Genomic DNA, 13,278 nt, shown 5'->3' on the forward strand with positions numbered 1-13,278 from the left:
TTCTGTCCTGATTTCTTCCAGGGGAGGGTCTATGGACCGGTAAATGTGTGGGTTTTCAGATCTTTCCATCTAATGAACAAAATAAGCTCACGCAGTTTACATATGAACGCACCGGAGATGATGGAAAAACATACAGAGAACATCAGCTGGGGCCGGTTTCACAAAGCTATTTTAGACCGGTCTATAGTGTTAGACAAGTCATAGACTCATAGACTAGTCTAATGCAAGTTAGAATGTTTCACAACTGCAAAAAAAGTCAGAATTATGAGATAAAATGTTGCAATTACCCTATGTTTTTTTTATTCCTTTGGCGTAAACAAGCTTCCATAATCAAGGGATAGGAGGAGACAAAATTATTTTATTATAATACAATTTTTTTTTTTAAATTAAGCATAGAATTAAATGCCAGACTTAAATAATGACCAGAAACATATGTGTTCTTCATAATGCTGGAATTTTAATTATAAACAAGCCCGAAACACACCGGGACTCTTATTTTGAAATGTCTGTTCTCATTCAAACATATTATGGAGATAAAACATGCACTCTTTCAAACATCTACAACACATTTCAATATAAACACCATGAAGAAAAAGGTCATAATTCAATAAGCGATCTATTATCATTAAATCTGCAGTATTTAGTGATTGTAAACTCCTATGAAGCCACACAACAGTGCCATGTGTTCACTTTGAATGCGCAGCGATCATATTAATTTAATGATAACATCGCCTTTTGAAATTGAATAGTCATATTAAACGATATTGTGATTCCTATTTTACAACCCCAAATTTAATACCTCTTAATATGATCATTAAGACTTTTGTTATACCATTTAAGATATTTTTTTACCTTAAATATGAAAAAAATGAATTTAAGATGTTTTAAAAAGACCTGCGAGGACCTAATTCAAATTTGCTCGTGCGTTAATGAACACCTTTTACAGTTCGCACACATCTATTTTTAGTCGTAACTCATAAATGTGAGTGAAACAAACGAGCTGATGTGACTGCGTGTTTGTGGCTCTCAGTGCTGCAGGAGCGCTTGAGTCAGCAGCAGCGCGAGATGAGCGACGAGAGGTCACGTCTCAAAGAGGTCATCGCCAAGATGGACACACAGCTGGGCGAGCAGCAGAGACAGCTGGAGAAGGTGGAGAAACTTAACACACTCAGTGTATATGCTCTGAACATGAATAAAACATCTGTTTATGAAAGCCAGACTGTTTAACATAGTCGCCTTTCCACCATCGGGCTGAAGAACGTAGCTGTCCAAGCGCACATTTGAGCTATGTAAACACAAGTTAATAATCAAATTAAAAGAAATATCCTAGACAGCAACAGTGTTGGCCCAGATCCGGCCCACATCTGGGACGTGTGGATTCCAAGTTATGTTTTAAGTGAACATAAACAGTTGAGAAAGAAAACACATGTGTAACAGTATAATGGATCAGTGCGTCCGGTCTTAAAGTGACAGCAGCCATATATTCCTGGGCCGGATCTGGACCGACACTGTTGCTGTCTGGAATCTGACCATCATCCTCCATATTTACATCTCATACCATCAGTAAACTCTTGCTTATTTAGAGAGCCCTGTTATCCGCCCCATAGTGGAAAATTAAACCATATCCGTACCTGTCTGGATCGGCAGGAATAGAACGGTCGAGCAACGAGAGCGGTTTGGGCCGACGGTGTAAAAGCTGCTCATGATGTTACGCTGGTTTGTGTGTTTAGGAGCGCTGGCGTGTGACGTCAGAACAGGCCAAAGCAGAATCATCTCTGAGAGGACTGGAGGAGGAGAGACGGACCATGACGCAACACTTCAGCATGGAGAGAGAGGAGCTGGAGAGGGCAAAGGTCAGGCATTAAATGACATCACATCACTCATTAAATATGAAGAAATTTATAAATTACATAGTGTTTTTTAGATACACGATACCAGCTGCTCTTTCTCTCTCATCTCTCCGACAGCGAGTTACACACACTTCCACTCACTCACTCACTCACTCACTCACTCACACACACACACACACACACTCACTCACTCACTCACTCACTCACTTACTCACTCACACACACACACACACACACACACACACTCACTCACTCACACACACCTCCACTCACTCACTCACTCACTCACACACACACACACACACACACACACACACACACTCACTCACTCACACACACCTCCACTCACTCACTCACTCACTCATTTGCTTCTGGTGAATATTTTTGCTTTTGCAGGGCTTGAATTTCAGCGTGAGATTTCATGCATTGTGCATAATTGTACTCATACCCATGGATTTTGTTCTCACACCCAAAGTGCGGCACATAAAGCCGCCTCTTGGTACTAAATTGAGCTCTTTTTTGCTGCTTATTGGGCTTAAACAGTCAAATACACACAAAATAATGTCACAATGCCAGTATTGGCGAGTATTCACACAAACACAGTCAGTGTGTGATGTTTCAAGTGAATGTAAACAGTTGAGAAAGAAAAACAACAGTATAATGGATGTAACAGTATAATGGATCTGTGCGTCAGGTCTTAAAGTTACAGCAGCCTAATATTACTGCCGTCATATTATGAGATAATATAAAAAATATCTATATAGCAGTTTTTCCCCCACGGTATCGATGTCAAAATTGTGGCTGGTAACTTTGGAAAACCACACATATATATATATATATATATATATATATATATATATATATATATATATATATATATATATATATATATATACATATATACACATACACACACACTGAAAAAATGACATAATTTATACCAGATTTATTGTACAAACATATACATTATTTAGTTATAAATTCAAAATAATGTGAATATTTTACAAGAACAGCCTCTTTTAGTTTCTTGATAGTTATTCTCAAATCCTTTGAATCTGTTAAACATCAAAACACACACATGCCTGTCAGTCAAATTGAAGGGAAGTGCAGTCATTTTGAAACTGTATGTTGTTGGACATTACATTTAGGCCATTTAAATAAAACATAGTTAATTAAAACCTACATGTAACTCAAGAAACAAGATATAGAAACGATTTCTGAGAAGTACGTAGTCACTTGCGTTACTACAGGAACAGTAGGGGTCAGTAGGGGTTTAACAATATATCGCAACACAAAACTGCAACAAAATGAATCGTGGATAGTGACAATATATATTGTGTATAGTTCACCCAAAATAAAAATTGATGTGTGTATAGTATGATAATATAAATAATATCGTATCGTGAATCGTGACATGAGGGTATCGTTATACCTCTAGTAAAGCTCTTTATTGACACCGTACAGGAACAACAAGATTATTTACTTAGTAGTATCAAAATAATACTTGAAACTCCTGATGATGCATGTCAACGTCTTTGATGTGTTCTGCACAAGTAGAAATAAATACAGCCTGTCTCTCTCTCTCTCTCTCTCACACACAGAGCGCTCTGCTGGAGGAGCAGCAGTCCGTCATGACACACTGCGCTGAAGAGCGCCGGAAACTGGCGGCCGAGTGGAGCAGGTTTCACTCGCAGGAGAAGCTTCGACAGGAGCGTGTGGAGAGAGAGGCCAGCCGCCTCATGGAGAGAGACGCGCACAGAGAGGGATCCATCCTCAGCATGGCACAGGTGTGTGTGTGAGACTCACCATCTAAACCTTCACACACTATATCAGCAGATCACAGGTCAACAACTCAACGTGCATTCCTTCATGCTTTACAGCTAATATTAAAGGATTAGTTCACTTCAGAATGAAAATTTACTGATAATTTACTCAACCCCCACGTCATCCAAGATGTTCATGTTTTTCTTTCTTCAGTTGAAAAGAAATTAAGGTTTTTGGGGAAAACATTCCAGGATTTTTCTCCATATAGTCACTTCAATGGGGTCCAAATTGGTCCAAAATGCAGCTTCAAAGTCTCTACACGATCCCAGCCGAGGAATAAGAGTCTTATCCAGCCAAACCATCGCTCCTTTTCTAAAAAAATTATACTTTTTAACCACAAATGCTCATCTTGCACTAGCTCTGTGATGCGCCACACATTGAGTAATCGCGTTGAAAGGTCACACATGTTCCGGTTAAAAAATGTAGGGTAGGGCGAAAAACCCCATCTCATTTTCTCCTCCAACTTCAAAATCGTCCGAAATCGTTGTTTTACCTTTTATTTATTTATTTTGTAAATGGCGTTTGACTTAGTCTTTGCATGTAAACTCTAACGTTATTATGTAATGAGTGGCGCATCGCTGTGCTAGTGCAAGACGAGCATTTGTGGTTAAAAATTTGTGGTTTTTAAGAAAATGACAGCTGGTTTGGCTAGATAAAACTGCACTGAAACTCACATTTGGCTCTTCAAACTGTTGTGCCCCATTGAAGTCCACTATATGGAGAAAAGTCCTGGAATGTTCTTCTCAAAAACCTTAATTTCTTTTCGACTAAAGAAAGACATGGACATCTTGGATGACGTGGAGGGTGAGTAAATTATCAGGACATTTTAATTCTGAAATGAACTAATCCTGTAATCACTACGAACAAGAAGCTGAAGCCAATACAGATGTTTTTAAATTTATAAACAGTAATAATGTATTTTATTTAATTAGCTAATGTTTACATACAAACAGCGTGATTTTACATCATAAATGTCTCAGTAGTATTATTATTTGCGACTACAATTTTTACTCTATTACTATCACGTATCAAATTTGTCTTAGAAATTACCCCCAAAAGATAATTTAAAGTCATTATTGTGTCAAATGAGAAAAGCATCAAAAAGACATTACAAAAAGTGGCCTTAGAAACATTTTTTTATTATTATTTGATTCACCAGAATTTACTACACAATTTTAGGCTTCAACAGCCATGAGAGTGAGTAAATGATGAACTATACCTTTTATGGGTTTTCTATTAATATGGAATGAATAATATGAAATGATACTCTAAATAAGAAACTAAAACTGCCAGTAGGTGGCGGTAAATGTCTAAACGAGTCATTCAATTCGTTAAAACGGCTGATTTATTCAGGAATGAAGTAAATGTCTCTCTTTATAAATGAGTCGTTGAATTATTGGTTCACCCGATTGATTCACTCAAAACACAGATTCATTCAGAAATGTCGTTCCCTTTCAGTCGATAACGTCAGACGTAGTCGACGTCGACTGAAATGGGGATCACGCTAGGGAGCCTATCATCTTCGATTACTATTGAACGAGCCAATGGAATTTGGCGTGCGTGATTTGCATTACACACTCCGCCCCCGCGGCGCGGGTATAAATACGGAGGTGGATGCACGCACTAGTTGCCTTTCGCTTCGGAGCCGTTCGTCTTTGATGTCTCTGAAGAGTGCTGTTGTGTTCAACGAGCGAGTGTGTCGGTGTTCTTGCGGGAAGACCTCTCCAGTGTTGGTGTTCTACAGCGTGGTGCAGCGGTGATCGCGAGCTTCTCAGCTCTCAACTGCTGTTTTAACAGCATCAAATTTCTATTGTTTGTTTGTGTGTTGACGGTTGGTTAGAGGGCGAGAAGTGAGTGCTTCACTGTTAGTTGAAAGACTATTCAGTGTTTGCCGCGGTCATTCCCTGTGTGCTCCGGCACTGGTGACGGTCCCATTTCCTAAAAGAGCAACACGGGTGTGAGTGCGTCTTTTTCAAGATGCCATTCCATCCGTGCGTTTCTGGGTGCGGTCTGGCACTATCCCCTTCTGACGGTCACGAAAGTTGTGTCGCATGTTTGGGCTTACAGCATGCCGAGGCAGCTTTCGTGGATGAGTCATGTTCTCACTGCGGGAACATGACCATCTCTGTGTTGAGATCTAGACTCGCCTTCGTCAAAAGTGTTGGTGCAGTCCCCACCTCTGGGCCCCGCCCCTGTTCTTCCTCTGGGTTACCTTCCCAGAGGAGGACTGGGGTGCCGTCCAAGCTGGGTGATCTGAGGATCACAGTGAGGGGTAATCCGCCCGGCCACGCCCCGTGGGTCCCTCACTCCTCTTTCACACCGCAACCGGTGGAGCTCCCCATTGATCCCGCTGGTCCCTCTGTAATGGACGGGCCAGCCGTGTCATTTGGGGCCCCTCCAGGGGATACGTTGTTAATCGCAGCATCGGAGGGGGAGCTGAACTCTGGAGATGATGACTCGGCTGCACTGCCTCCCTCCGGGAGACCAGTGTTGCCCGAGCCAGATCCAGAGATGTCAGCTATGCTGAAAAAGGCCGCCGAGGCGGTAGGGCTCGTGTGGAACCCTCCACCGTGTCCCGAGCCGTCTCGGTTGGATGATTGGTATATCGGGGCGGGCCGTACTGGTTCTCAGTCCGCCGCCCCGGTTCCTTTCTTTCCTGAAGTGCATGAGGAGCTTACGAGGGCATGGATGGCACCTTTCTCTGCCAGAAACCGCCTGAGTAGCTCCTCCCCCCTCACTACCCTTGATGGGGGAGCGGTGAAGGGTTACGAGGCTATCCCTCCGGTGGAGCGGGCCGTTGCGATGCAGTTATGCCCAACGGCGGCCGCTTCCTGGAGAGGTGATCCTCGTCACCCCTCTAAAGCCTGTAAGTTCTCGTCCGCTCTTACGGGCAAGGCTTACAAAGCTTGTGGGCAAGCCGCTTCCTCCCTGCATGCCATGGCGTTGCTCCAGGTCCACCAGGCCCAGGCACTCATGAACATGCACGAGGGTAGTTTGGACCCTGAGCTCATGGGTGAGCTCCGCACTGCAACTGACCTCGCCCTCCGGGCGGCGAAGGTTGCAGCTCGCGCGGTTGGTTCGGCGATGTCCACACTAGTGGTCCAGGATCGCCATCTCTGGCTCAACCTGGCCGATATGAGAGATGCGGACAAGGTTCGGTTCCTGGACTCTCCCATTTCCCTGGTTGGGTTATTCGGCGACGCTGTGGAGAACTTTGCCCAACAGTTCTCTACAGCTCAGAAACAGACGGAGGCCATCCGGCACATCCTGCCTCGGAGGGACGCTGCTGCCTTCACCCGCCCCCCGAGGTCAGATCCTCCGCCTCCTCGTCGCCGAGGGCGTCCGCCTGCAGCCGCCTCAGCTCCCGCCGGACCATCGCAGCAGCCTTCACCCAGGTTCCGGCGCGGAGCCGGCCGCGGAAGGGGCGCCCAGCCTGCTCCAGGCGCTGCCAAGCCAGGTGGTAAGCACCAGCGCAAAAGAAAACGCTGAACCTGGACGGGCTCTCAGGGATGGAGGAGTTGCTTGTGGAGTGGTCGCCGATCCACTCCCTCTGGCTGGTTGGAGGGCCGGCTGGAGTTTTTTGTTATGTGTGTGTGTCTGTTCCGCCGCTGGCCCCTATAAAAACGGGGTCAGCGGTACCCACATATTCAGAAAAAGAGCAATTGTTCTATTCCTGAGTCCCAAGTTGGCCAGTCTGGCGGGTGTGACCCTGTATTAGCCTTACATCCCCCAGCTTCCCTTGGTCGCCAACAGGCAGCTTGGGGCGTTCGAGGACCCGGTCATCCGCCTTCTCACGTCCCCTGCCGCTAGTGGAGACAGGTAAGTGTTGCACTGCACACTGACACCACTATCTCTACTTTGCTGCCCCACCTCAGGCTCGGCTACCCCGCTCAAGTCAGTGATGGTCACCACATTAGGTGTTGAGCAGACGTGCTCCTGAAAATTCAGTGATATTCATCACACCGAGTGGGGAGCAAAAGTGCTCCTGACTTGTGCGTGTTTGTCTTATCCTGCTGGCGAAGGATTTGAGATAGCCGCCCTCCAGCCGGTACGAAGACCAGGCGAAGACTCGCCCTTCGTGCTACTAGGTGGTGAGTCGTGACCATCTTGGCCCAAGATTGGTCTGCAGCTTTGACCTGAAAGACATGTAGTGTCCTTCCCCTCGAGCGCTCCAGAGCCCGTTGGGTCTTCAGGTCAACTGGAAGAGAGTAATCTCGCCCACGGGCTGAGTATCTCTTTTTCAGTTTTGGAGAGGTACTCGTTCTAACACGTCTCTCCAGTGAGAATGTGTTCAGCTGGTGTTGAAGTGAGAAAGGGTCCCACTGAAAAGATTCAGAGGCTCCTGGGGTATACGGTAGTCGCAGCCTTTGGCTTCCCCCGTATGTGACCGCTTCAGCGCTAGCTTCACAATCGAGTCCCGAGGTGACCGTGGCAGAGCAGCTCACCCTGTGGGACTATAGTGCATCCCGGTCTGCTGCCAAACCCTCCTCAAAAGGAGGGGCCATGTACAAAGGGCGTGTTTTAACGGGGGCCTGGGCGACCCCCGACTACACGGGCATTCGTGCCTCGAGTTGTTAGACATTGTGGTGTGTCACAAACTCTCCCGTCACCTCCTCCTTGGAGTCAGACGCTTCTGAGGGTGCCTTGTTCCACTCCTCCCGCTTACTCAATCGTGCCGCCATCGAGCCTCACGACAGTTATAGCCAGGGCAAGTGGAGACTCCATCCCCTGGGTCCGGCTGGGTCATGACCATTCTGGGGCCGCTCAGTTGCCCCCCCGGTTTTATTTTTCCGCCAGTGTTTGGGTAAACCGAGCGGACTACCCTTGGACAAACACTGGGTCTAAGCTGCCCCAGGGGCCCGCAGAAATGCGTTTAACCCCAGTGAGCCTTCTAAAAGTGACTGCGACTCAGGGTCGCCTTGCGCCTGCTCAAGTCAGTGAAATCATCACTCTTCATGTTGAGCAGAATTGCTCCTGAAACTCAGTGAAGTTCATCGCACTCAGGTGTTGAGCAGCAATGCTCCTGTAGCTCTGTGAGTTCATCACAGGTAGCTCAGTGAATTCGTCACACGCAGTGCTGAGCAGAAATGCTCCTGGTGCTCAGTGAAGTTCTTCGCACTCAAGTGTTGAGCAGAAATGCTCCTGCAGCTCAGTGAGTTTATCACACTCAGGTGTTGAGCAGTAATGCTCCTGAAGCTCAGTGAACTTGTCACACTCAAGTGCTGAGCAGAAATGCTCCTGTCGCTCAGTGAAGTTCTTCGCACTCAAGTGTTGAGCAGAAATGCTCCTGAAGCAAAGTGAGTTTATCACACTCAGGTGTTGAGCAGGAATGCTCCTGAAGCTCAGTGAACTTGTCACACTTAAGTGCTGAGCAGAAATGCTCCTGTCGCTCAGTGAGGTTCTTCGCACTCAGGTGTTGAGCAGAAATGCTCCTGAAGCTGGGTGAGTTTATCACACTCAGGTGTTGAGCAGGAATGCTCCTGAAGCTCAGTGAACTTGTCACACCCAAGTGCTGAGCAGAAATGCTCCTGAAGCCCAGTGATCTTCACATGTTGTGTTGAGCAATGCTCCTGTCTTTTGCGCCCGTCGCTTGCACCTACGTGCCAAGTCAGGAGAGGAACAGGTCTTCATAGTTGCCCCTTATTGGCCCAACTAGACCTGGTTCCCTTCAACAGCCTTCCTGACTTCCCCTGAAAACTCTTTCGGGGACGGGGCACGATGGCACACGCGTTCTTCCCCCGGAGATTCCGGGCGGTCTTACATCTGAACGCGGAGGTTCAGGTGGCTATCACAAGAACATGTGATAGTTACCATCACTTCGGCGAGCACCCCCTAGAATTGGGAAGCGTGCTTACGCCTTTAGAAGTGGAACCTAGTCGTTGAGTGCGTCTTCTCTCCAGAGGAGATCCTGAAAGCTTTCGATCACTTCAGTGCTCTCTTTCCTGCAAAATGGGTTGCAGTAGGCTGTTTTCCTTCACCCTCAAAATGATGTTGCCTCGGTGTTTAAACGACGCTCATCGTGTTGCAGAAGTATGCAGAAGCCATTCTGATCGTCAGGTTCCTGAGGAGCAAGGTCCTGTAAATCCTTGTGTCCCTCTTTATCCTCTTGGGCCTTGTCCCTGGTGCGACTGCACTGCAGAGACCGCCCCTGAGCCACTGCAGGCAGTGAGTTAAAAATTCTGTTATATCAGTTCTCCTGCTCGCGTGGTCTCTACTAGAGGGTAGGGACTTGCTCGCTTTCGGTCAACGTATTGTGCCTGGAGTCTGGGCCGGCTAACTCTCACAAGCTGAGACCCCGGCTCGGATTGTGCCCAAGGTTCCTACCTCTCCCGTAATAGGAGCAGGTGGTGAGCCTGCAAGCGCTGCCCTGGAGGAGGCAGATCCAGCCCTGGCTTCTCTGTCCGTTCGCTTGTACGTGTACAGAATGCAAGTCATAGACCTCAGACCAGCTCTTCAAATATCTGTTGGAATTCAGCAGAGAGGGAAGGCTGTTTCCATGCAAAGTTGCACTTAGTGCTTGCCTTCATTTCGGCAAAGGTCCGAGATGCAACATGTCCACTTAGGTGTTGAGCTCCTCTATGATGAGTGTAAAGTGCTCCGCCTGGGCGTTGACGATATGCTTTGCTAAAACAGATTCTAGAGTTGGGGGCTGGACGACACCTAGTTGAACCGCTGCCTCACGTGGGCTCCCTTCTCATGAAGCCAGTTTCACCGTGAGCCCGGTTCAAGTGTCGGCTTGCTGCGCCATTCCCCTCCTATGGACTGGATACGTGCGCCTTTCTACTCCAGTTGAGTTCCCTTAAAATTGAACCCTGTTGAGTTCCTCCACACCCCTCCGACGTCGGACGTGCGGAACGTCTGGTGTTAGGCCTACCACTCGTAAGCAGTGTGGAACCTGTGTTAGGCTGGGTCCATATGTTGCGGTCCCTTCGGTGACCCCATATGTGTATTCTTCCACGATACGGCTCCCTGCGGTGAGCCCGTGTCTTCCCTCGGCAGAGTCTCTCTGCCGTCACTGTCCGGTGTGTCTCCCCCCGTCTTAGGCTGGAGCCACCCCAGTGACATTCCATATGTTAGACTGCCCGGTTTCCGCCCAGTTCATATGTGTATTCTCCACATTACCTCCCTCTGGGTTGGATGTGGCTTCCGCAGCGTCCCTTCCTTCCAACGTACGGGGAACGCTTTCCCAGTGGTCCTGTAGGAACAGCAGTGACTTCACTGTCCTAAGCCCTGTCCTTCCCCGCCTTAAATTGGCGGGGGCATCAGGAGGCTTTTGTTTAGGCACTGGAAGGTGGCAGCTTTAGTGGCGTTTTCAAAGGTTATCCCCATTTCAGTCGACGTCGACTACGTCTGACGTTATCGACTGAAAGGGAACGTCCTGGTTGCGTATGCAACCCACCGTTCCCTGAAGGAGGGAACGGAGGACGTAGTCCCCTTGCCAATACCGCTGGACCACCGCTGACCCCGGGTTACTCTCGGCTCCTCAGCGAAAAGCAACTAGTATTTATACCCGCGCCGCGGGGGCGGAGTGTGTGATGCAAATCACGCACGCCAAATTCCATTGGCTCCCACTTCCGTATTTATACCCGCGCCGCGGGGGCGGAGTGTGTGATGCAAATCACGCACGCCAAATTCCATTGGCTCGTTCAATAGTAATCGAAGATGATAGGCTCCCTAGGGTGATCCCCCCCAGTGAGCCCCAGTGAGATCCTGAAAGCTTTCGATCACTTCAGTGCTCTCTTTCCTGCAAAATGGGTTGCAGTAGGCTGTTTTCCTTCACCCTCAAAATGATGTTGCCTCGGTGTTTAAACGACGCTCATCGTGTTGCAGAAGTATGCAGAAGCACGTTCTGATCGTCAGGTTCCTGAGGAGCAAGGTCCTGTAAATCCTTGTGTCCCTCTTTATCCTCTTGGGCCTTGTCCCTGGTGCGACTGCACTGCAGAGACCGCCCCTGAGCCACTGCAGGCAGTGAGTTAAAAATTCTGTTATATCAGTTCTCCTGCTCGCGTGGTCTCTACTAGAGGGTAGGGACTTGCTCGCTTTCGGTCAACGTATTGTGCCTGGAGTCTGGGCCGGCTAACTCTCACAAGCTGAGACCCCGGCTCGGATTGTGCCCAAGGTTCCTACCTCTCCCGTAATAGGAGCAGATGGTGAGCCTGCAAGCGCTGCCCTGGAGGAGGCAGATCCAGCCCTGGCTTCTCTGTCCGTTCGCTTGGACGTGTACAGAATGCAAGTCATAGACCTCAGACCAGCTCTTCAAATATCTGTTGGAATTCAGCAGAGAGGGAAGGCTGTTTCCATGCAAAGTTGCACTTAGTGCTTGCCTTCATTTCGGCAAAGGTCCGAGATGCAACATGTCCACTTAGGTGTTGAGCTCCTCAATGATGAGTGTAAAGTGCTCCGCCTGGGCGTTGACGATATGCTTTGCTAAAACAGATTCTAGAGTTGGGGGCTGGACGACACCTAGTTGAACCGCTGCCTCACGTGGGCTCCCTTCTCATGAAGCCAGTTTCACCGTGAGCCCGGTTCAAGTGTCGGCTTGCTGCGCCATTCCCCTCCTATGGACTGGATACGTGCGCCTTTCTACTCCAGTTGAGTTCCCTTAAAATTGAACCCTGTTGAGTGCCTCCACACCCCTCCGACGTCGGACGTGCGGAACGTCTGGTGTTAGGCCTACCACTCGTAAGCAGTGTGGAACCTGTGTTAGGCTGGGTCCATATGTTGCGGTCCCTTCGGTGACCCCATATGTGTATTCTTCCACGATACGGCTCCCTGCGGTGAGCCCGTGTCTTCCCTCGGCAGAGTCTCTCTGCCGTCACTCTCCGGTGTGTCTCCCCCCGTCTTAGGCTGGAGCCACCCCAGTGACATTCCATATGTTAGACTGCCCGGTTTCCGCCCAGTTCATATGTGTATTCTCCACATTACCTCCCTCTGGGTTGGATGTGGCTTCCGAAGCGTCCCTTCCTTCCAACGTACGGGGAACGCTTTCCCAGTGGTCCTGTAGGAACAGCAGTGACTTCCCTGGCCTAAGCCCTGTCCTTCCCCGCCTTAAATTGGCGGGGGCATCAGGAGGCTTTTGTTTAGGCACTGGAAGGTGGCAGCTTTAGTGGCGTTTTCAAAGGTTATCCCCATTTCAGTCGACGTCGACTACGTCTGACGTTATCGACTGAAAGGGAACGTCCTGGTTGCGTATGCAACCCACCGTTCCCTGAAGGAGGGAACGGAGGACGTAGTCCCCTTGCCACTACCGCTGGACCACCGCTGACCCCGGGTTACTCTCGGCTCCTCAGCGAAAAGCAACTAGTGCGTGCATCCACTTCCGTATTTATACCCGCGCCGCGGGGGCGGAGTGTGTGATGCAAATCACGCACGCCAAATTCCATTGGCTCGTTCAATAGTAATCGAAGATGATAGGCTCCCTAGCGTGATCCCCATTTCAGTCGACGTCGACTACGTCCTCCGTTCCCTCCTTCAGGGAACGGTGGGTTGCATACGCAACCAGGACGTTCTGTTCTGAGTCTAACTTTATAGGTAAAGACAATATTGTTTATAAAATATACAAAATATTAACTTAGTCTAAATTGTGAAGATGTAAAGTCACAAT

The 13,278-nt window shown here is 48.3% G+C and overlaps 1 protein-coding gene across 6 annotated transcripts in view; it reads left to right on the top strand.

Annotated features, from left to right (window-relative positions):
- fbf1 (Fas binding factor 1) overlaps window positions 1–13,278 on the top strand; it is a 31,417-nt gene that overhangs the window by 13,102 nt on the left and 5,037 nt on the right. For all 6 annotated transcript variants that reach the window (XM_077202132.1, XM_077202133.1, XM_077202134.1 and 3 more), the window contains 3 exons: window positions 1,031–1,149; window positions 1,731–1,853; window positions 3,452–3,637. In XM_077202132.1, the coding sequence (XP_077058247.1) occupies window positions 1,031–1,149; window positions 1,731–1,853; window positions 3,452–3,637 (428 nt within the window). The remainder of the gene's footprint in view (window positions 1–1,030; window positions 1,150–1,730; window positions 1,854–3,451; window positions 3,638–13,278) is intronic.

Source organism: Siphateles boraxobius, unplaced genomic scaffold (genome assembly GCF_051911475.1).
Source record: "Siphateles boraxobius isolate OS27281-9 unplaced genomic scaffold, OSU_SipBor_1 49, whole genome shotgun sequence".
Classification (NCBI taxonomy): Eukaryota; Metazoa; Chordata; class Actinopteri; order Cypriniformes; family Leuciscidae; genus Siphateles; species Siphateles boraxobius.